Raw genomic sequence first — 25,190 nt, 5'->3', positions numbered from 1 at the left:
TGGGGAAATCAAGCCTTGTCTTGGAAGGGATAGAACTTTTCAAGTGTTATTCATGGAATGCCCAATGGAACAATTTGGTAAAAGAGCATACTCTCCTCTGACCTTCAATGTGAACTCATGGGAGGCCAATGCCACCTGCTCACTTTAACTCACTCAAGACATCACTGGAGTTATTCTTGGGCAACTTGAGCACACAATTTAACTTTCCATTTTATTGGTGTTTGTCAAGGGAAGTCATTCTTACACTGGTAAAGAGACACAACATTAAACACAGAGCATTAAAGAAATACACAACAAAAATTTAAATCATTTTACAAATCTTCACTTTGTTATCAAAACCTTCTTTTCTACCACGATGCAAACAACTTAGTCTGTTCTCCAGTGTTGTTTTTTTTCCCTTGCATTTGATTTTAAGAAACAGGTCAAAGGTGGTAGGATGGATAGACAAATGGAAAGAAGCAAAAACAAGTAAGATGGAGCATGAAAAGGAAAGGAAATTACACAAAAGTAAGCAATAGGCCAGTTCGAGTTTAATGCTTTGAACTATATCATTCACTTTTTCTGAGTTGGGATTAGAGCAAGGGTTAGGATTGGGGGTTGAGAGCATGTCTCTGACCTCTGATGTGTTTGTACTCCTCAGTCTTCTTGGAGGTCCTAATTTTTTCCCTGATAATTATTTTGCTTTACAGCTCAAAGCATAATCAGGTCACACTGACATTTCCCTCTTTTATGCCCTTCTTATTTTTTTCTTAGTACAGTGATAAATAATTTATTTTCTCATTAGCGGGAACCATTATTGCAGGAAATATTAACGGGCCTCTAATACGTACATAAGGTAGGGCCCTAGTGTACATACATGGAGTGGGGAGGCAATTGTCTTCCCAGCTTACTGTTTTTTGGAGTGGCTCCAAGGTCTTTGGAAACCTGCCTCAGAAGAACCACCCTTAAAAATCACTGCATAGCGGCTTAGCAGTTGCTCAGCTTGTGGTTTGCTTCATGATTTCCAGCTCCTAGTTAATATTACGTGGAATGCTGGAGGTGGGGCGGGGGTGCGGTATTTGAGTAAATATTGATTATATGGAACTGGAGAACAAAGAGAGTTTAGTCCTTTTCTGTGTCTTCAGGAAGGCTTTATTTAAAATGTTCCAGACAGGTGAATACTTTCTCATCTTTAAACTTGAAATTGTTATTTATGTCTAAGTTCTGTGTCTAGAAAAGCTACCCTTCCCTTGTTGTTTGGTTGGTCTTATTCATTTTTTTTTGGCATACCTAGTCCTTGCGGGTAAAGAACTTTTTCATTTAGAGAAAAAAAAAGCCAACAAAATTATAGACCTAAAGAATGGATATTTTTGAAGGTGAGAATTAAAAGAGTGAATTGTATATTTTGGCCAAGTATTATCTAAGAATATATTATAATTCTCTTCGTAAGGCGTTGGTGGTAGCAGATAAAGGGAATTGAGGATGAACTGAGGATGGGTGAATGGGTGAGGGAACAGTACCTACTTAAGAGTTGGCATTAATCTGGGTAAAGTGTGGGGACTCCAGGAAACAGGGGAAGCCCTCTTGAATGAGTCATTTAAAGTCACATTTGCAGACAGTTTTGTGTGGGCAGTGATGGGGTTTGCACAGGATGTCCAAACAAGGGTTCTGCCCTTCTTACTCATTTCTCTGATTCACATCTGGTCTCTTAATACCGCTACGTGGCTTTGCTATCCTTAGTGGATGACTCTGACTGTATGGAATGTAGCAAAAGTGTTTCACAATTTCTAGAAAGCTCTCAAAAAGAGGACTAGCAGTTGTTTCTTCATGCTTAGTAGGTGAGATTTTTAAGATGCTTTTCTTCCATTCATCTTTCACCTAATTTCCTTCAGTCTCTGGTGTCAGATATCTTTTTTCTTTAGGCAAATACCTCATGTCTCTTCTGTTTCTAACCTCTCCCTGTTTTTCACCTCTCTGTCTCTCCAGAAGTTTCTTCATAGCCTACAAACCTTATCAAGCCTTTTTTTTTTCTCTTAACTGTGTTTTTAAAAGCCTGCTTTGCAAACTGTTGTTTCATTGAGACCATCTTTCCCTCAATTCATTCCTGAGTGTCCTATAGCCAGACTGTTAAACACCACCAAAGATCTCCTAGTTACCAAATCCAGTGGACCCTTTCACTCTTAGCTCTTCCTTGACTTCCTGTGGTATTGGACACTGCCTCCTCTTTCTTTCCTCTTGGAACATTTGCCTCCTTCAGCTTCCATGCCATCACCCTCCTTGGATTTTCTTCTTGCCTTTAGGAGTACAGTGTAGCTTCATGGGTAAGAGCCCAGGAGCCAAGGTCCTGTGGCTTCAAGTCCCATCTCTGCTACTTGCTTGTTTGATGGTCATTTCGGTGACTCACTTGCTAAAACCTTTCTGAGCCAGTATGTTTCTTTGTCTGTAAGATGGGATTTCCCTGAGATGATCTATATGAAGCTCTGTGCACGGTGCCTGGTGCATTGCTGCACTCAGCAGATACTAGCTGCCACTCTGATTGTAGGTCACCTTCCCTTTCCTTCTCCTCTGGCTCTTTCCACCCCATTAATATTGTCTTGCGTGGTGGCCCCCTCCAGCTACTACCGGCGTATGCTGACAACTCACAAGCCTACTATGGAGAAATGCAAAGTCAGCCATCCTCTTTCTCATCCAAAAAACAGAATCACCCTAAGTAGTTCCTGTCTACCTGGGGCCTGTTTCTGTCCCTGCCTTTGTTTAGGTCTTCCTTTCCTTCTTTGTGTTGTTAGTTTCTAAGCAGTCTTCTTGTCACTCTTGCACAGTCGGTTCCATCTTGCTGTGCAGAGTTGACATTGTTCTTCCCTGCCTGAGTGTCCTCCAGTGGCTTCCTGTTGCCTACAGGATGAGGTCTGCACATTTTAGCATGGCTTTTATGCCCTTCCCCTCCCTTCACTGTGACCTTTCCCTTGTTTTTGTTTCAACCTTACTGCTTGTTCCAGTCTGCTGAAATACTTAACTCTTTAGCCAAAGTACCAAGATTGGCCTGGCAAATTCACAGGCAACTTTCAAGACTGTTTGGAATTTTTTTCCGAATTTTTTCTCTTTTCACACTTCCCAATATAGTCCTCTCAAATGTGCTCACATTGCCCTAATCCAGCCTCTGTGTGTACATATTCTACTGCACTTGATTAGTTATATGCCTGTCATTTCATACTTAACTTGAGGGATCCTGACTTTTAACTAGTAGTTAGTATAATACTTTGGACGGGGGAGACATTCAAAAGATGGTGAGTCAATGAGTAAAAAGACAGATGAACTGCAAGGGGCGAATGCCCCTAAGTTCTAAGTTCTAAGTTCTAAGTCCTAAGTCCTAAGTTCTCACATTAAGAAAACTTGAAGAGTTTATTCATTTTTACAATGATACTGATCAATTTGAAGTGGTCTCATTAAAGAGAAGCTGTAACTTGATCTGAGAGAAAGAACTTTCCTAACACAGGCTAATTTTGAGCATCATCTTCTCAAATCTTATCAATTTCTCTTGTAAACTATAACTCCTTTTATGAAGTTGTCAGTATTCAACCATTCAGTTTCATATGGATTAAGGTATCGAATGAATGGCAGGGAATCTATTGGTCTTTATGTATCTGTGCTCCTTAGATGGGGTGGAAATGGAGACTAGCCTGGCTGTGGGTGGATTTCCCTCTTGGTGGAATGAACAGCTCTGGCTTAGTTTCATAACCTCTCCACGAGACAGATGGGAGAGAGGCTCCCCTTCCCCTTTTCCTAGTTGGCCACAGTCCCTTGTTTAGCTGAGGCACAGAGGGAGTGAAAGCTGCTGCCAGTGGTGCTTTCAACAACCTGGGGCTGGGACATCAACCTGGAAACACCTCTTTTTCTCTTGAATTATATTCTTTTGGCCTCATGATCATACCACTTGACTTAGGAGTTAAGGTCATGTGGGGCTTCATGAGGTCAGGTTTTCTGATAAGTTCTCTCATAGCTGACCCTGTTCAGAGGAAAGAACAGTGTGTCTTCTCTTCTTGAACAAGGGTAAAGACTACTGTTGAAGAAAAAGTTATTCTGGTGGTAAGGAAGACCTCAGTCAAGAATACTACAATGTAAGTCTTGATTATTACCACAGGGGAGAGAGATTAGGTTCAACTCTGAATACAGTGAAGACAATTGGGGATTTATAGCAGAGTGAGGTCAGTGCATGGAAAGTTACTAACAGGAAACATCAAGTTAGGGGGACTCGTGCTAAACTGACTTAATAGGATTCTTGCTGAAGGCAGGCCAGGATGATCAGATGTTGGGGGACGGGATGAGGAAACTGATCAGATATAGAGGGTGCCTTAGTTCATTGGGCTGCTGTAACAGAATACTATAGACTGGGTGGCTTATAAAGAAAGAAATTCATTTCTCAAAGTTTTGGTGACTGGAAGTCTCAGGGTGCCAGCATGGTTGGGTGTGGTGAGGGCTCTCTTCTAGACATTATTGTAGCCTAACATGACAGAGCAGAGAGAAGCAAGCTGTCTCCGGATTCTTACAAGGATGCTGATCTCATTTTGGGGGCCCTGCTTTCATGACTTCATCTAATTCTAATTATCTCGCAAAGGCTCTACCTCCTATTTACTGTCATGTGGTGGGGTAGGGTTTCAACATATGAATTTTGAGGGGACACAGATATTCAGTTCATAACAGAGGGTGATCAGATACCAAAAGTAGGGGTATCCTCCTTAAACTGACTTAGCAAGCTTCTTGCTAGGCAGGCAAAGGAGGCCCAATGACAAGGACTAGTTGAGAAGAGGGCTCAGGGGAGCCTCTTCAAAGTGTGGACAAAGGGAGAGTCTTTGTCACTATCTCCTGGATCCATGAGTGCCACTTTTTCAGGAAGCCTAATTTAGTGCCACAAAAGAGAGAAGGCCACTGAACTGACCTTTGACACTATGCCCTGGGGAAGTTCTTCACCATGGCTATCTCTCTCTGTTGTCATCTTTTAAAATTTGATTAGTATTATGTTATTGTTGGCATATGCAACAATTGGAGGCTAAGATGGAAAAGAAACTTTCCTCCTTTTTGGTGACTGTGCTTTTGTGCATTTATAATAAGACATGTAAGATTGTAAACCAGGCTAGCTTTACAGTCCTTTTAGCTGTTTGTTTCTCAGTTTAGATGGTACCTAAGCAGGAGTTTTGAGGGAATGTAAAAACATTTATTGGTAAAGTAAATTCTGGGAGCCTCCATTTAGCATAAGATAAACATTTATGTCTCAGTATTAATAAAGCCTTATGACTCTCAGGATCTAATGATATCACTAACTTTTTTTTTTTTGTGAGACAGAGTCTCACTCTGTCACCTCGGCTGGAGTGCAGTGGCGCGATCTTGGCTCACTGCAAGCTCTGCCTCCCAGGTTCACGCCATTCTCCTGCCTCAGCCTCCCAAGCAGCTGGGACTACAGGTGCTTGCCACCACGCCCGGCTAATTTTTTTATTAGAGATGGGGTTTCAACATGTTAGCCAGGATGGTCTCGATCTCCTGACCTTGTGATCCGCCTGCCTCGGCCTCCCAAAGTGTTGGGATTACAGGCGTGAGCCACTGCACCCAGCCGATATCACTAATTTTTTTTGAAATATGAAGATATTTTGGTTATTAAAAGCAGTGTATATATATGATAAAGTAATGTGTAACAGGAAGCTTTATGAAGAATGTCTTCCAATACACCTTTATAAAGTTCTAAATTCAAAGATTTGTATTCCTCTGGCACATGAACGATAATTTCAGGCTTTGCTGGGTTATCGTAAAGTCCCTAAGTAAGTATACAGAAACAGGACTTAGATCAAAAGGCACGTAACAAGAGCACTGCTTAGAATTGAGTACTCAGGATAGGGTATTAAGATTTAATGCGGGCTCAGTATGCTTGTAGATCAAAATGGTGTGAGACTTAATGGGAAGGGAACCTGCAAAGACGTGCCCTCTGTGAACCAGGAGGTGTTGGTGGGGTTTCATCACAGAGAAGAGGGAGCCAGCCTTCCCACTGATGGTATTACAGGTGATCAGGATAGCTTCTGTGCTGAATCGGCCATGCCAATTCCCATTGTAAATGGTTCCCTTCCCAGTTCAAAAGGGGTCACAAATCTTATCAAATGGTAAATTTATTTAATGACTGAATATGATATATAGCAAGCGGCTTCCTGTTTGTGTTATTTACTTTGTCATATTAGTCATGATATGAATAATACCACTGTGTTTCCTGAATTAGGTTCTCAGAGGCACTGTGACTGACTTCCCTGGATTTGATGAGCGGGCTGATGCAGAAACTCTTCGGAAGGCCATGAAAGGCTTGGGTAAATTTAGCTTCCTCTTTCTAAAGCAAATGTGATATTTGTTTTTCCAAACAAGTCATTAATTACAGTAAGAATAATTGTAGAATATTTTGATCTGAAATCTGTAGGAGAAGAGATATGTTAAGATAACAAAATAATACTATAAACCAGAGTGTCCAGTCTTTTGGCTTTTCTGGGCCACATTGGAAGAATTGTCTTGGGCCACACATAAAATACACTAACAATAATGATAGCTGATGAGCTTAAAAAAAAAAAAGCAAAAAAATTTCATAATGTTTTCAGAAAGTTTATGAGTTTGTGTTAGGCTGCATTCAGAGCTGTCCTGGGCCACATGTGGCTTGCAGGCCATGGGTTGGACAAGCTTGCTATAAACCATCCCTAATATTCAGTCTCTAGAACTGAACAGGCAGTTAAATTCAGCCTCTGTGCTTTTGAGCTCGTCACCCTCACCTGTGTGGTAGAGGCCCGAGTCGATAAGGCAGCCATCCCTGCAGGTGAGCAGCTGTGCAGCTCTGTTACCAATCAGATATCCCATTCTCATTCTGCTAGTCTCTTCTCTTTCCCCAGCCTCTTTTCTAGTCATTTAAAAACCTCTCATCTCAAGGATTTCCATGTGTCCCTGATCTCCTGTGCTCAGGCTCCTTTTGTACTACTGTTCATGTGCTTTCTGGCCCCACAAGTCCTTCCACTGTGTCCAGCCCACCTTTTCAGACTCATCTCCCATTACTGTTTAATGTGTTCTCAGACCCAACCATCCTGGCTTATCTGCTGTTTATGAAAGCCCTGTATTTCCCCACTGCTGAGCTTTTCTCTCATTCTAAAAGCTGTCCTTCCTTTCGTCACTGCCTTTCACAATCCTTCCATCCTTCAATACTTGTGGGTGTCACCTTCTCCATGAATCATTCTCCAAGACTCCCTTCCACCTCCTATCAGCTAGGAGACCCTTCTTTGAGTCCCATTTAACACCTAGATCTCCCCTGAGGCACTTGTCACATTTTGCCTTAGCTCATACTTATTTGTGTGTTTTTAAAAAACTAGGTGCACTAAGTTTTTTAAAAGGCAGGAGTATTTTTCCATCTACTTCACAATAGGTTGGGAATAGGGGGGTAGAATATATTGGAAACGTAACATTTTATGTATTGTAAATTTTTAATAAACTGTTTAATAAAACATTTATATATATGTGTGTGTGTTTGCGTGTATGTGTGTGTGTATATATATGTGTGTGTGTGTGTATATATATATATATATATTTTTTTTTTTTTCTAAGAGATAGGGGTCTCACTATGTTGACCAGGCAGGTCTTGAACTCCTGGCCTCAAGCAATCCTCCCATCTTGGCCTCCCAAAGAGCTAGGATTACAGATGTGAGCCACTGCGCTGGCCATAAAATATATTTTATATTCGCATAGGGAGAGGCAAGGAAATAAGGTGACTGGGAAGCGAGTTGCCAAGATCGTTGGGAGAGTACGCATGTAGGAGCCAAAATGTAATTGTTAACCATAAATTGCAGGCACAGATGAGGAGAGCATCCTGACTCTGTTGACATCCCGAAGTAATGCTCAGCGCCAGGAAATCTCTGCAGCTTTTAAGACTCTGTTTGGCAGGGTAAGACCACACTTCATCCCAAGAGAGAATGGGAGAACAGCTATCAGTTATAAGACTAGTTTGGAATATACTGATATTCTTTTGTAAGCATCATTTATTTTGTGATTCCGACTTCCCCACTTCTGTTTCTTTTCCACTCTCCTCTAAATTATCAGCTCTTAGGATACAGTGCTCACCCAGCTTATCCTCACGTAATTGTTTTTCCTTTCCTAATGCTGTAGAGGTGCCAAAAGATCCTGTGGTGAGAACTGTCTCTCTTCTTTTCCTCTGTGTTTCCCACTCAACGTTCACATGGATGTCTTACTATCCGTTTTCTAGGTGTAAGCCTGTATTAAAATATGTTTTGTTTTAACACAGTCACAGTCTTTGTTCCTTTTGTCATGATTTTAACTAATGGGTTTTTAATTAGTTGATTTAAATGCTTTTATTTGATTAATAATTCAAAAAAATTTATTTGAATTATTTAAATGAATTATTTGAATTATTTAAATTTAAATGAATTAGTGCATGCATGGAAAACTTAAATGTAGTCTTGTTATTCTGAAAACTTATGTCACTTAACTAAGGAAACAAATGCAAAGCAAAAAAGAAAGTATTCTAAACACCATTTTTAGTTGTGTGGTATGCTGAAACTTATAGGTAGGAAATACTGTGTTTTTTTTTTCACAATTACATAATTTTTTCATAATTACATGCACAATTTCCCCATAGGAACAGATATCTCCCAGTGGTCAGGAGTCATAACAATGACTATAATCTGTTATGTGTTTGAATGTTATTACATATTGAGAGAAAAGAAAAAATTATTATGTTTGGGTATGAGAGACTAAATGTCCTTTGTAAACTTCATTATATGATTATTTTTTGAAATTAAAAAGAAGATATGTTTCTCAGAATAGTATTTTTATAAAATATTTTTAGACTACTTTTAAAGGTATTCTTTTTTTTCAAGTTAAGAAAAACATCTTTTAGAAACAAATATCTTGACGTATAAGTGGGTTTGCTTTAGTTTAAGATTTTGGTCACAGGTTAAAAGTATGTTATTCAAGGTTATGGGGTTTTGTTTAGCTCATGGGCCTTCTACTTGGAGACAGCAACATAAAGAATTCATTAGAGCAAAGGACTGTCATTCATATTTAAGAAGAATCTTATTACAATTTCTGCTGGTTAACAAATTTGTATTTTCTGTGGGTTAGGATCTTCTGGATGACCTGAAATCAGAACTAACTGGAAAATTTGAAAAATTAATTGTGGCTCTGATGAAACCCTCTCGGCTTTATGATGCTTATGAACTGAAACATGCCTTGAAGGTAAAAAGGATGAGTGAAAGGAACATTCTTGTCATAAATAGTATTATTTTGTTTTGGTAATTACTTCCTCTTATTTGTTATATTTTAAAAATTTTATCTGATTATTTCAGTGAGAGTTGCTTGGAAGACAAAACTGGGAGGCAATAAGCAGTAAAGGAGGGAGAAAATTACACGTGTGTCATTTCATCTTTTTGTAGATTTAAACTCAATAATACTGGGCTATTTAAAATTTTCATATTTTTATAGCTTTTTGTATTTTATTTTCATGCCTGTCTTCTGATTTTGAGGATGTTTAAAAAATATTACAGATGAGCTATTTTATCTTTTTCAGTAGAAAATTGCCTGATTAGGGAACCATAATATTGCTCATCATTTTAGGTTAAAAGGTAAAGCTTCAGAGAGAATTTTCAATATAAATATTTTCTCATACTCTTTCCTTCTTTCCTGCCCCTCTAAACACTAAAATGAAGTAGCTGGTAAACTCGCTATAATTTCAGTTGCAGCAAAAATTAAATATGGATTCCCTTGACTGGTGTTTGGAATGTTGTATAAATATGAAGGCATTGACACATTTGTTTAGGCTCATGGGACAGGAAGTAGTTCAGTTGTTAGCTGTTAGATTTTGAATGGGCACATTGAGATTTAACAAGGAAATAATGTTTCTCAGGGATTCTTACTGATGGAGTGGAGAGAGGAGAAGGGTCATCCTGATAGGAGCTGGTTTGTGCTCAGTCTCTTCATTTTCCTATGGTGATTCTTTTGGAATAAACAAAAATCTGAGGTTATTGAGAAAAGCACTTTTTTTGCTAAGTACTTCTGAAATGTCAGCAATAGTTGAAATTCTGCCAGAGAATGAACTCTAGGTTTTTCAGTGCTTGATTTTTGGCAAAAAATAGAAATATAAAGAAAATAAGGCTTCAATATACTATCTTTTAAAAAAAATTAAGTTCAGCTATATCGTTGCATCTCTTAGTTTAATCATATAGATGTGATTTTTAAAAGCAGAAAAAGGAAAGCCAACTAAAATGATTTTTCAAAAGTCCAGAAAGCAAGTCCCAATTCCTTTATACTGTTCTAATTCCTAATAATTAAGTATTGCTATATTTATTGTTACCTTTGATGTAGAATTTTCCTGTGACTTCACAGCACTTAACTTGGGGGTCAGGGGTCTATCTTTTGAGATGCTTATTAAGTATCAGTGCTCTTCCATGTACATTTACGTGAAGTTTTCATTTTTACTCTTTCGGTTTTTAAAAAATTACTTCATGTTTCATGAAAATGTTTTACTTTTAAGCTAGAATTAACTGATCAAATTAAAAGTTACAAATTTATGTAACTGGTTATGTATACGTACACATATATACACACATACACATGATAAACATTGTTTTCCATTAGGCAAAAAGAATAAAATGGTCTTTGGAGAGAAAATCATTTAAAACTTGTTATTTCTATAACTAATAGAACTCATATACAAAGAAATCCATGTTATACTGGATAATATTTATATAACTATGCAATTTGGGTAACATCTATAACTTTCTTTTAATAACTTTCTTTTTAATCTTATTGACATGTTTTCTCTATTAAAATCTCCAAACAGGGAGCTGGAACAAATGAAAAAGTACTGACAGAAATTATTGCTTCAAGGACACCTGAAGAACTGAGAGCCATCAAACAAGTTTATGAAGAAGGTAAACGTTTGTGAGTTATATTTTGACTTCACCTCTACTATCACTTCCTTCATTTATGTGATTTGAATGCAGTCCTTTGTAGGTATGGGAGGCACGCAGTAAATGATGGTTGAATGAATGAATGAATGAATGACCTGCAGTTCAAGCTATTTTTCTCCTTCAGTAAGGAAAAGACTGCCTTGTTATCCTCTACTATTTTCATATTTTATAAGAAGCTACTGCTGAAGATGGAGTTTACTTTTGCATAGGATTTGCAATTAGTGTAGGGATATACAGGTTGTCTTTATGTTAACATTAAGGTAAAAATGGTTTTTCCTCCTTTAAAAATATTTAGCTTTATGCTAGCAAAATTTAGGAGTTATATAAAAAGTACTTTTGGAACTTTGGAAGAGAAACCTAAACCCTTTCCCACATCAGAGTTGATAAAGTACATTCGAGTAAATGTATGTTGTCTTAGCTAATGGCAGTGCTTGAATAAAATATTCTGCATTTTGATTTTGCTTTTTAGTGTGTCTTTTTCATGAACAGAAATCTGCATTTCAGCCTAAAATATGTCTCATGAATAGAATCAAGAAAATGAAATAAAAAGTAGAGGTAGAGAGTCCTTTTCTTACCAGATTTCTTGTAGCCAACTCTTTCTCCTGCCTGACTGAGGAGGGTCAGACTATCCAGTTTCTCAGCTCAGTCAACAGACTCCAAGCCTAGTGTCTTTTGCTAGGGGCTGTATCTTGCCATTAGTTTGTTAATCTTAGAAATGGCTTTGTTAACCCAGCAAGTCAAAACAGCAAATCAAAACAGCAAAAAATTATTTAGAGCAACTGTATAATTACCTTTCTAAAGGGCTGAATCTCTCTTTCCTGCTTCTCTTTTTATAGGCAGTAAGTTCCCAACCGCTAAGGCAGAAGTGATACATGTATCTCAACTTTGAACTTTATTTGATGTACTATTCAAAGATCTCTTTCTGGGGATTTGACGTTGATGAGAGCCTTTGTGCTACTGGATTACAAATGGTGTGCTCAAAGGGGGTAATAACTGTGTGGTCTGTCCTACTCAGCCGTGTAATTGAGCACTGGCTATGTGTCTGGCAGTGTGTTAACAGGCTGTCATGAGTGACAAAAGGTGTGCATAACACAGCTCCTGTCCTCAAGCAGTTTGTGTGCAGTCTCCTCAGTGGGTGACATGACAGAATGACTGCAATATTTAAAGGATAATAAAATTCAAACTAAAGTAAAATACCAATAATGTTAAATGCAATAATGCATTCAGAAGAGAGAGGTCATCATAGCTTTGGATGTTAGGGAGGCTTCATGGTACAAATCACACATGCAGCAGAGTTTCAAGACTAGGTGGGTTTACAAAGTGTCCATTGACAGATGAATAGATAAAGAATATGTACACACACACACAAACACAGACACACACACACAGGAGTACTATTCAGTCTTAAAGAGGGGAAATCCTGTCATTTCAACATCATGGATAAACGTGGAGGACATAATGCAAAGTGAAATAAGCTAGGCAGAAGGCATAAGCTATGCATGATCTCACTTCTTATGTTGAATCTAAAAAAATTGAACTCATAGAAACGGATAGTAAAACTGTTTGCTAGGGTATAGGGGCGGGGTGAATGGGAGAAGGGACTGGTGAAATATTGGTCAAAGCATACACGATTTTAGTTAGGCAGGATGAATAAGTTCTGGGGATCTCATGTACAGCGTGGTGACTATAGTGAAAGTATAACTATTATATGCTTGAAATTTGTGAATAGAGTATATTTTAAATGTCCTCACCACACACAAAAATACAGACTATATGAAGTGATGGATATGCTGATTAGCTTGATTGTGGTAATCATTTCACAACGTACACATATATGAAAACATCATGGTGTATACCTTAAAAATATACAATTTTTATTTGTCCACTATAACTCAATAAAGCTGGGAAAAAAGACTAGGTGCATTTTGAGTAGGTAGAAAAGATATTTTTGGGTGAGGTACTGCCTGTCTTTAATGGCATGGAGACTGGACTGTGGAGAGTATATTGTGGGACGGAGAGGGCCTGGCTGCTGTGGAGGATGTGTGCATGTCCATTGTGGGAGGTAAATGGAATAAGCGAGGGTAGGCTCAGATATAGATGGTTTTGCGTGACTGGATTAGGAATTTGGACTTAATTCACAGGCACTGTAAATTCCTGAATGAGCAGTGGAGTGCTGAAGGAACAATTGAGGGAGGAAGGAGATTGGAATTGAGAGGCTAATTGGATAGTTATGTGTGTGGGAGGTAAGCTAGGTATTTAGGAATTGTGGCCCAACCTAGGTGAGTGAGAGGTGTGAGGAGGACAAATCAGGGACAGGAGAAACATGTGATAGGATTTAATGGTTAATATTTACAGGTGTTGGTGTAGAAGAAAGAATTAAAGATTCCTACAAGGTTTTGTATTTGGGTAACTTGTTGAAATAAACACGTAACTCTTCTGGGCCTTTTAAAATAGAATTTTCAGGCTTTTAAAGTTCGTTTGCTTTTGCATAATAATTAAATATTTAAATACCTTAGAGTAAGGCCTCCTTTCCTTTAATAGCAACTGTTTGAGAGTAGTGAGAAAGACTTGTAGACTCTTGTAGATCCCAGTTCTCCCCTTTTATATGGGCTTACATTGAGCAGCTGGAAATAGAGGTGGGAGGGGGGCCTACTTTAAAATATCATTGCTGTCTCTCAAGAGTTAACTTTATTTCTGCAGAGGAAAAATACCTTATTAGGGGGAGTGATGGCCAGGCCCAAAGAAATAAATCTCAGAATATTAGAGATAGAAGACATTTGGAAGCTAACCATATAAAAGATTTGAAAGAAAGCAAAACAGAGTTTAAGCTTATGATTGATTGCGTTTTGGAGACTTTCCAGTACCATCATGTATCTATAGATTAATGACTACATTGGTCGAGAGAATTTCTAAATGGCTGAGTCTTGATTTAAGTTTGAATTGAGTGCCTTTGGGAGACTTTAATTCATTTTTGTCCAACCACTCACTGAAAGCATTTGCTTAGAGCATTCAGAGATGGAATAGAGGGAATTTATGTTAACCAAATATAATTATTTCTTCTTTTACATCGCTTTCATTTGATTAATGGGGCAAGATTACTTTTCTAGTTGAAAGAAGATGTAAATAAGTATGAAATTATTTTGTTGCAGAATATGGCTCAAGCCTGGAAGATGACGTGGTGGGGGACACTTCAGGGTACTACCAGCGGATGTTGGTGGTTCTCCTTCAGGTATTGCGTGGAGATTAATTACAGTTTGATTAAAAAGCCTGAAGTTGGACTGGGCTGAATCTAGTTAAGTAAGGTCACTTAAAATTCTTTTAATAATTTGTGGTACTTGCTGATTCTTACTGCGATGATTCTGGCTGTATGTTGCCTGTGCTTGTTTGTGTTTCAGAATATCTGGTCTAAATTCTTAACAGCTAACTCATACATTTGTTTTAGATAGTAGTATCTTGTTCCTTTCATAGAATGATAGCAGTATCTTGTTCTTTCATAGAATTTAAAATCAGTAGGGTCATTATTGGTTTTGGACAGTGCTGGGTGATGATAATGTGAAATAGTGCAGGATTGATCTTAATAAAAGCATATTATTCCTAGAGAAAGAGTGTTATTGAATAACCATCAGGTGGAACCATTTTTCCTTTTGAATGAGAATGCTCTATAGTTCAATAATGTGACATATTACCTCTCATAGGCTAACAGAGACCCTGATGCTGGAATTGATGAAGCTCAAGTTGAACAAGATGCTCAGGTGAGTGACACCAGGATATGATGACTTTATTATGCTGTAGAAATGAAGAAATAATTCATGGTAATGAAAAATCACAATGTATGTTGTAATAGCTTCTAGTGATAATCTTGTTAATGGGTTATTTACATAGCATAAGACCTACATAAGTAGCTTTTTCTTATTCTGACCTGGTCAGCAAAATATTTTACCTTAAAGCTGAAACGAAATAAAATAAATTATATAGTGAGTTCCAACTAGACATGTTTTTTTTTTGTGATTATTGAACATTCACAAAATAGAGAATTTTACCAAAAAACAGGTGTTATTACTTCCACTGCCAATTATGCAGTGGGTCTCTTAGCAGGAGAAGATAAAGAAGAAAGAATAAAGTATTTAACAGTAAGTGGTGTTTAATTACATAAGAGATGACAAGTTATTTTGGTATTAGGAAATTTCTCTGCATTTCCTTCGACAGAATTTTAAGTAGGATTGGTCTTCTGTCAGCTGCTTTTTAGTGACTCCAAATGAAAATTTCCTCTTAAGTGACTTTTAAACCCCTATAAAGTCTCAGTCTGGTTAATAAAACAGTTATTAAAATATAGGAAAGGAAATTTGAAACATGAGAGCTGAAAACTGGAAATTGGTAATAAAGGAATTACTTGGGTTCCTAGAACCACCAATCATAGACCTCTTTCTGGTCACATGTTTCAATTAAGAGAATATACAATTCTTGGTTGTTTGTCATGTATCATTGAAAAAGGAAGAGCCATATTCGTTCCTCCATTGGAACAACCCATGGATATGCGATCTCACTTTGCTAACAGGAAAGAGGAGAGCGGTTATTCTTTTGGGTAGGTTGATTTTATAGTGGTTTCAGAATGCTGTCATCTCTGTCTAGCTGGAGAGAAAAAAAGAACTGAATGTTTACCGAGGGCTCTCTGTGCAGTATTTGACTCTTGCTTCACTCTGTCTTAGAAAATGCAAGTCAATTGTGTCCAGCCCCTTCAGACTCTGGTGGTTCCATTGCCCTCAGGATAAAGTCCGGGTTCCTGAATGGGTTATGAGCCCCTTTGTTATCTGTGTCTTGTTTACTTATGCCTTCAGCCTCTCTCACATGCTCTCTCTGCCCTCTTGCCCCTCCCACTGTGCTTCACCTGAGTCCTCTTCAAGAGTCAGTCTTCAGCTTAGATACTTTAGAGTTAGGTGCCCCTCACAGGGAAAACCATAGCCCCCCCCAGGCTTCCTGTCACAGTTCTTGCCACATTCTCTGGAAGCCACCTATTTACTTCACTGCCTTCCTGGGCCCCCTGAGCTGTCAGTTCAATTGTATCCTCAGCTTCTGGCATAGAGTAGGTGCTCAGTAAATAACTGATGAATGAATGAGCACATAACTCTACCAGAAAGGGGCAATTTCCCTTTTATGGATAAAGAAACAAACCCATGGCTTCCACTGAATAGCAGTGGAGTTGGAATTCCTAACGAGGCCTGTCTGACTCCAAAGCTTTTTCTCTTTCACTAGAAGATAGTCAGTGTTATTGAATATTAATATTTCACTATAAGAATATTTCACTGTAAGATATTCAGTGTTCTTGAGTATTAGTGCCTTCTCTGATTTTCTCTATCATTAAAGGGCTTATTAAATATCAACTCAAGCATAGATCTAGCTTAATTCCACCTTCTTTCGGGAAGAGGGCTAGAGCAACCCTACAGAGTTGTACTCCTTTTAGGGGCTTTGTTCAGTACTGAGGTGATCTTACTGCTTTCCAAGCATTGGTTGTGGCTTTGCTAGGAGATAGTGCTGATTCTCTCATTCCTACTGTCAAGAGTAGGATAGGAGTTCTGGGAGCTTTTCAGGGTCACAGTGTAAGAAACCAACTCTAGTCCTCTCAGATGTCTGCAGTGAGGCCTGAATTCACAGGCAGAGGGCAGATTTCCCAGCATAGTTGGTGATGTAATGAGAGCATTGCTGCAGCACGAGGCTCCTGAGGGGAAAACAGTACATTTTAACCTTGTTTTCATTGATTTCTGTCCTTGGAGCACTTACTGGATAGCACTGCTGCTCAAACTTTGATGGGCATGTGGCGCACCTGGGGACCTTTAATTGCAGATTCTGATTCTATGGGTCTGGGCAGGGGCTGGGAGTCTGGATTTTGAACATGCTCTCAGGTAATGCCTGCATTCTTGGTCCTTTGATTACTGAGGCTGTATAGGTGACACTTACGTGTCATGCAGTGGATATAACCATTCAGAACCCTGAGAGTACATGTGAGACTGTACATGTGAAAACTGCTTTATGGAGTTACTTTAAAATATCCCTTGAATGGAATCCAAGCTTTTCTTAGCCTTCCAGTGACTAGGAGTAATACAGAACATGTTACACTGGCTATTATTTTTGATTCTTTCAAATGTATTATTATTAATTAATAAACCTGTTGAAAACAAATAATCTTTTGGCATTATAAAAAGGAACACACCAACTTGTACCTTGTAGCAAGGGCAGCTGGACTGTTATCACTAGTGAGAATTTGTGATTTCTTAATTGAGAGTAAGCTGAGACAGCTAAAGAGCTCTTTTATAAGCTTTTGCATTTTTGTCTCTGCTGATACCCGGCACTGAGAAGATTTCTATTATTTGAGAGGTTTGATAAGCCATAGTGAGTCATTCACTTGGGAACTGAACATTTTGTAGATAATCCACTTTTTAACATTTTTAATGTGTTAAATTGATTTAATATTTTTAATGCATTAAAACAGATTTACCTTCTTCCCCAGTAAATCCTTGTTTTATTCTTTCTCTGGAGGGAGAGTTGAACTCTTAGAGGAAAGAGGGAGAAGGAGAAGTAATCAGGCACTTTTTACTTTTACTGGGCACTTGCTACTCATTACCTGACACTGTTCAGTGCATTATCTTAGTTATATGATCTCCGTTAATGACTATATACACTGAGACTGAAGAGGAGATTAAGTAGTTCATCTGAGATCTTGCAGATAGACCACATCTGTTTTGACTCCAAAGACTCATCCTTTGCAGTGAACCAGGGCTTATGAAACTGTACTCAGGCTGAACCGTAAAGCTTAGGGAAGGGGTGTAAGGGTCCCTCATCCAGATGGATCCATGAATATTGGGCATCCTCATTTAGGAGAAAGGATACTTAGATTAAAACAAAACTGTTAAATATCATTGTTTTACATGAAGAAGCCATCATTATTATTGCATATGATTACTTAATAATAGTTTTACAGTAGATATTGATCCCAAACATAATTCTCCCAAGAAAATTAAAACATTGTGGTAAAAATAACTGACATCTCACCAATTATTCCCATATAACAGGCTTAACTCCTGTACCTACTAGAGAACATTTCTAGACATTTAAAACAGTTGATAAGAAGTGTGTGCATCAATGTCTGTGATATTGTACAAGATGAGTCCCTTACCCATTTAGGTGTTAATGTATTTGTATATTTTATCTACATGTAGAAACATACCAGAAGTAGTAACTAGCACCCTCAGGAAATTGATATTAATAGCAACTTTTCTTTTCTTTCCTTTCTCTTTCCCCTTTCTCCTTTTTCCTTTTCTTTCCTTCCCCTTTCCTTCCCCTCCCATTTCCTTCCCCTCCCCTTTCCTTCCCCTCCCTTCTCCTTCCTGTTCCCTCTCCCTCCCCTCCCCTCTCCCTCCCCTCCCTTCTCCTTTCCGCCCCTCTCCCTCCCCTCCCCTCCCCTCCCTCTTCCCCTTTCCTTTCCTTCGTGCCCAGGCTGGAGTGCAGTGCCATGATCTAGGCTCACTGCAACCTCTGCCTCCTGAGTTCAAACAATTCTCTTGCCACAGCCTCCCGGGTAGCTGGGATTACAGGCATCTGCCACCGTGCCTGGATAAGTTTTGTATTTTTAGTAGAGACAGGTTTTGACAGGTTGCCCAGGCTGGTCTTGAACTCCTGGGCTCAAGCAATCCACCTGCCTCAGTGTCCCAAAATGCTGGGATTACAGGCATGAGCCACTATGCCTAGCCTGCAACTTCTATTTTCTTATTTTTGTTCTTTCTTAGTTTTATAAAATTTCTCAATGAACTTGCGTTGTTTTTGTAATTAGATTTTAAAAGTTATTTTAAGAAAGGTCTGTGTCATCATGATATAGTTCTAAAGTTTAGATACATGCATGACTTTCAGAGTTACTGTCTTTTCAGGTTTTAAGAGCATGTTCACATGGCCAGAATTGATATTATTCATTTTTATCATTAAAATAATTAAATTTAAAATTGAGCATAAAGATACATGAGTCTCATTTTTTTCTTATTCTCCAGAAATACAATAAAAAGTAGATATTTACCACCATAATCTACATTTTTAAATATACTGTGATCAAAACTTCTATATTCAAGCCTGTTATTATCACTTCCTGTCTTTATTTGGATTGCTGCTTGTGGGTATAAGGCCAACTGCAAGTAGCAGCCTCAGCAAATTGCATTCATCTTGCTTTAATATGTAGACTTAGTTTGAAATGAATAAAAGGATAGTACAGTCATTGTAAAGGTTGATTCTTTGGGTTTTAATAAATTATTCTCACATCAATAAGTGGATTCAGAGTTAATATTGATGTTTGTATATAAGCTTATTTTTTTAGGCAGTTATATGTGCACAAGAAAGCATATTTTTTCCCCATGTCAAAAAGGAAGTATGGGCACTCAAACTATTCAACCACTACTTATTGAGTGCTTCTATATGCCAGGTACTGTGCTATACCCACAACCTTTTAAAAATTTATTGTGATCTTTGGAAATATGAAAACATTTTATAGCTAGCCTTGGTTAAATCTCAGTTGTAAAGAGAAAATATGAAGTGTACTCTTACTCATGTGCTATTGAACAGCTATAGAACAAGCAAAACAGAAAAGGCAGACAACTTAGCTTCCAGTTAAATCCTTTCCCAGTCTATACATGGATGTATCAACAGTGAGGTAGTCATAACTTTCTCCTGACCCATACTGTTGCTTCTGAAAGATTGGAGGTTATGGCAGACATTTTGGGAACATGTAACCTTGCACCATTGCCGTGCTTTGTTGCTTGGACCCATGAATCTTCTGTGGCACAGTTCAGTGGCAAGCTCCAAAGTTGCTCCAAACTCAGTGAGCTGAGTTTCAGAGTAGGACACATTAGAAATGAAAACTATTAATATAAGATGATGAATCAAGTGAGTTAAAATTCAGGGAGTAAAAAACAAGCGTGTTTAAGAACCTGGAAATGAGATGGAGGAACAGTTTATTAATTGAGTTTGAAATTTTTGCAGGCTTTATTTCAGGCTGGAGAACTTAAATGGGGGACAGATGAAGAAAAGTTTATCACCATCTTTGGAACACGAAGTGTATCTCATTTGAGAAAGGGTGAGTGAAAAAAATCTGTATGGGGCAGATACATTGGTAAATTTGGAAAGTGCATGAGCCAGTGTGACAGAATACCTGCTACATAGCAGGGACTTAGAGAATGAATCAGTTTTTGTATTTCTTCCTTTTGGTGACCTGGAGAAATCTCAACATTGTTTTTGCTGCTGTTGTAGCTTTTACAAACTAGAGATCCTGAGTCCACCCTTCACTATTGGAGGATGGCAAGGGAGGTCAGATCTCTAGATTGTTCCTCTCATAGTCACACATCACTGAATAGTGGCTCACTACACGTATTTCCTCCTAGAGGTTGGTACCCAGGACCTTATCTCTGGATAGTCATCAGCACTTGTGGTATCAGTTGGGAATGAATTTAGTGCAAGTGACAGAGAACCCTAATAGTGGCTTTAAAAATTGGGCTTTTTTTCCAGAGGTGGGATTCCATAGTTGATTTGGCAGGACCTGAGATCTTTCTGGTTTTTCTTTTTGCTCCATTATCCCTAGTGTTTTGGTTTTCTTTCTTCATTATCATAAGATGTCTGCTCTAGCTCCAAACTTAACCATTTCACAGCAGGAAGGAAAGAAAAGGGTAAACTAGTCCTATCCGTGTATCACTTTTTGTAAGTGAGGAGATTTCTCAGCATCCCCTCCAGTAGATTTACCTTTAGGTCTCATTGGCTATACCTAGTAAGGGGGCTGGCAATCAGTGAACAAAGTATATTTACAATCCATTGCTTAGGGCTTGGCACATTGAGGCTTTGAGCACAAGGTTCTGTCAGCAAGGAAGAAGGGGAGATTTGTGTTCAGTAAGACACTACTTAATCAAAGTAAATACCATCTTTCTGGAAAGAGTGATCCTTATATGATTAGGGAATCATTTTTATTTTTTCTAGTGTTTGACAAGTACATGACTATATCAGGATTTCAAATTGAGGAAACCATTGACCGCGAGACTTCTGGCAATTTAGAGCAACTACTCCTTGCTGTTGGTAGGTGATTTACAATGTATTGATATTTTTGGTGGTAAGAGCTAAAGCATTTTATTCAATTGAGGCTGCATCTGAAAATAACCACCTAGGTGTGAAAGGAAGAGCTTGATATGATATTTAGGGGAAGCAAACTCCCAAATTTCCAATTCAGAAATTTATTTTGATGTTGGAAATACAGGATTGTCCGGTTAGTTCATCTAAATCCTATGGAAATACTAAGATAATTGTTTAAAAATCATTTTGAAGCTGCATTAAAAATATTATTTATTGATAAACCTGAAATGTCGTGGACATTATCTCAGAGGCTTGTAAACATTATTTCTGATACCTGTGGAATTTTAGAATTTTTTTGAATACTGTTCTCTCAGCTTTGAGGCAGACTAAGAAATTGTCATCTGGTTTAGAAAAGAAGAATATCTTTGATGTAATAGAAGATGTGATGATGGTTGTTTTCAAATTAAATAATTTAGTTTTATTTTAATTAAATATTCAGAATAATCTGGAAAAATTGGAGAACTGAATCTGTGCAGTTGATTGCAGTATTATGTACTCCAAAGCTAGGGAGAATCTAGTTTGTGAGTCTCCTGTGGTCCTTTTGTTCATATGGGTCTGCAGTGAGCCTCTGTCTGCTGTTTCTTCCAAGTATTTGGCCTTGAGCTCACACTTTTGTGCTCTCTGTCTTCAGGAGACTAAGCTAAAGATGTGCATGAACCAACTCTAAAAGTAGCCTTTCACTTGAGTACACAGTTAATGTACTTTTACCAGAAAGCTTTTAGACAGGTCCTTCATAATTAGAATACGCATACAAATTAAGACATTTTCAGTTACTGGTGGCTGTTTTTCTTAAGACTTAGAAAAGGGAGAATTAAGAAATCTCCACATGCAAGGATTATTTTTGTATATTAAGGAATTTTCACGATAGATTTTCTGAAGCTAAGCAGACTGAGGTCTGAGCAGCCCCAACCTACATTCAACATGTACATGTTCAGAGAAGAGATCCTTTCTGATATTGATTTATCTGTTTTTGTACTGAAATGGATAAATCTCATGCTGCTCTGTGTGAATCATTGATATTAAAGAATATGTAGAGAGTATGGGAAGATCACCCAAGAGTTTAAAAAAATTAGATAGTATAGTAATCTTGTATTATTTGCTTGAATGTCTTGGAATGAAAACTTCCAAGGGATTTGTATAATTTATTGGTGATGAAGAATGTTGTAATATTATGATAACAATCCAGGCTGCCCAAACTGCAGTATCCAAAAAGTCTTCACAGAACCAAGGGGCATAGAAGAACCTGTGCCCTTATTCTCCATGCCTTTCTATGCAGACCTCAGAACTCCAAGGAAAACCCAAGCCAGTGTCTAATAAAATACTTGGTGAGTAAGGAAATCAGATTAGCTTACAGCTCTTTAGCCTCTGGTACTTTTGTGTTTTTATAGAAGTAGAGCTATAAGCAGGAAGCAGCACTTGATTTTTAATTACTTAATCCTTTACATATCAAAATAGCATTTGACCATTGTATTGTTTATTTTCTTAGTGAAATCTATTCGAAGTATACCTGCCTACCTTGCAGAGACCCTCTATTATGCTATGAAGGTAAGTGGAGACCATGAACCTTCTATCTAATACATTTCTCTTTCTAATTATTATTCTTCGTTTTTGTTTATGTTTCAGATGATAGACCTTGGGAATTTTTCCCTTATAACATTCAACCCAGTTCTACTAAATTGTTATACCTTATTGATTCACCCGCACCCAGGAGCATTTGATCCTATGTTTGAAGTTTTTAAGCATTTTGCCTCTCTCTTTTTTTTTTTTTAAAGGGAGCTGGGACAGATGATCATACCCTCATCAGAGTCATGGTTTCCAGGAGTGAGATTGATCTGTTTAACATCAGGAAGGAGTTTAGGAAGAATTTTGCCACCTCTCTTTATTCCATGATTAAGGTAGTAGAACCTTTCTTTAAATTATGTTTGGGAATCCAAAGCAGACTGGTATGTTGCATGAAAGACAAGGATAAGAGAACCTGATTCTTGTGTTAAGTTTAAAATTTTAGTGACACGATTAGAGCAATGAGTTAAAAAGCTTAGCATAATGTTTCCTGAAGTAGAGATGATGGCTCCCAAGTGAAAGCATGGGTATTGATGTGGCTGAGGCTCTTGGTGAACTCAGAAGCATTATTTAGTAGTGGTAACAGATGACTCAACAAACCAAACCCCTTGCCTATGATAATAATATGTTCTTTCTGTCTTTTATCAGTTCCAGCTGTCTTTATTAGTCCTTCTTTTATCTCATATCAGCTTTTCCTTTCTTTATCGTCTGTTATCACCTGATCTCTGATGCTGGTTTCTAATTCAGGAAAGAGCCAACCAGGTCATATTGGGAGTAAAGAGCCCCTAGGTATTAGTATCATTTTTGTTCTTTTTAAAACAAGGTGCTCTGTGGCCTATAATTACATTTAGCTTAAAGTCTTTTGACTTTTTTTTTTTTTTCCAATAAAGGTTAATGTGGACCATGTGCAAAGCAAGATTTCAATTGAGCAGAAGCTTTTAGTTTAGCATGTTTGTGGTTTGGCTGGCCCAAAGGACACTAGAGAGTTTACCCATGCACTTTTAGCTTGAAACATTAATTTATCATGCATGTCTGCATGTGAGACAAGCAGATGCAAAGCATGTCCTGCCCTTCTGTCTCGGAGGGAGAGCCATGACAGCCCTGCAGCCCCAGCACTGCCCGTGTTAGCTGATATATACCAAGTGATAGAAACTATTCTGTCTAGAAGGCTTGATTTGACTATAGTTGTTAAAGTTGCCCGGTTCTTTGTGTTACCAGAGGGAATACTGAGTGTCTGAGGTTACATTGGTAGGAAACTCCCTACATAACATTCCTGATGTGAAAGTCACAGAGATTACCCACTTGGGAGAAGAGTCTTATGAATAAAATTTGTTGCCAGTTATTTAGTTTTAAAATTTTCTATGGCTTCTGTGAGTCATGGAGGTTAATGGAATACATTTGGTTTCAGGGAGATACATCTGGGGACTATAAGAAAGCTCTTCTGCTGCTCTGTGGAGAAGATGACTAACGTGTCACGGGGAAGAGCTCCCTGCTGTGTGCCTGCACTGCCCCACTGCCTTCCTTCAGCACCTTTAGCTGCATTTGTATGCCAGTGCTTAACACATTGCCTTATTCATACTAGCATGCTCACGACCAACACATACACGTCATAGAAGAAAATAGTGGTGCTTCTTTCTGATCTCTAGTGGAGATCTCTTTGACTGCTGTAGTACTAAAGTGTACTTAATGTTACTAAGTTTAATGCCTGGCCATTTTCCATTTATATATATATTTTAAGAGGCTAGAGTGCTTTTAGCCTTTTTTTAAAAACTCCATTTATATTACATTTGTAACCATGATACTTTAATCAGAAGCTTAGCCTTGAAATTGTGAACTCTTGGAAATGTTATTAGTCAAGTTCGCAACTAAACTAAACCTGTAAAATTATGATGATTGTATTCAAAAGATTAATGAAAAATAAACATTTCTGTCCCCCTGAATCATGTGTACATGTGTGTTTAGATTTATTATTAAATTTTTTTAACAATGATCTCTCTTTTTAAGCTAATAATTGACAGTGGTGTTAGTTGAGAACTGAATTTACAGTTGGTCTTTTGGGCAGTAAGAAATGCAAACCATAGACTGAATTTCCTTCATAGTATATGATTTTTCCTAAATATAGGAAAGATCGAAGGGGTCTCTGGTTTATTTGCACCATGTTTATTTAGGCATCTATTAAAGCAATGCTTGTGGTGCTACTTGCTTAGTAGAAAAGCTAATTATAAAACTTAATGCAAAAATTCAGAGTACTACCTTTCTCTTTCCTCTTTCCTATTGTGAACTTCCCTCCCATTTACCATCTGTCACTTTCTTTGAGATAAATAAAAAAGACAATAATTTTTTCTAGAAAGAAGCAGTTTATCGATCTCTTCTAGTATTTGCCTTTCAGTTTTCTGTTTTCAAACTGCCATTTCAGTTGGTGTCATTTTTCTTTTTGTACTTATGCCCTTCTGGTTGCATTTTTTTTTTAAAGCCAAGTAATTGCCATTAATAAGCTTTTTTAAATAAAAT

At 37.9% G+C, this 25,190-nt stretch overlaps 1 protein-coding gene across 1 annotated transcript in view; it reads left to right on the top strand.

Annotated features, from left to right (window-relative positions):
• ANXA5 (annexin A5) overlaps positions 1 to 24,619 on the top strand; it is a 29,244-nt gene extending 4,625 nt beyond the window's left edge. Inside the window, 11 exon segments of the mRNA NM_001009099.1 lie at positions 6,236 to 6,320; positions 7,833 to 7,927; positions 9,124 to 9,237; positions 10,841 to 10,931; positions 14,120 to 14,199; positions 14,666 to 14,722; positions 19,986 to 20,079; positions 20,970 to 21,065; positions 22,606 to 22,664; positions 22,892 to 23,014; positions 24,088 to 24,619. Coding sequence (NP_001009099.1) covers positions 6,236 to 6,320; positions 7,833 to 7,927; positions 9,124 to 9,237; positions 10,841 to 10,931; positions 14,120 to 14,199; positions 14,666 to 14,722; positions 19,986 to 20,079; positions 20,970 to 21,065; positions 22,606 to 22,664; positions 22,892 to 23,014; positions 24,088 to 24,147 — 954 coding nt within the window. The 3' untranslated portion in view covers positions 24,148 to 24,619.
• The last annotated feature ends 571 nt before the right edge of the window (positions 24,620 to 25,190 follow it).

Source organism: Pan troglodytes, chromosome 3 (genome assembly GCF_028858775.2).
Source record: "Pan troglodytes isolate AG18354 chromosome 3, NHGRI_mPanTro3-v2.0_pri, whole genome shotgun sequence".
Classification (NCBI taxonomy): Eukaryota; Metazoa; Chordata; class Mammalia; order Primates; family Hominidae; genus Pan; species Pan troglodytes.
The sequence above is the reverse complement of the archived record's forward strand: the minus strand, read 5'-3'. Positions and strand labels throughout refer to the sequence as shown.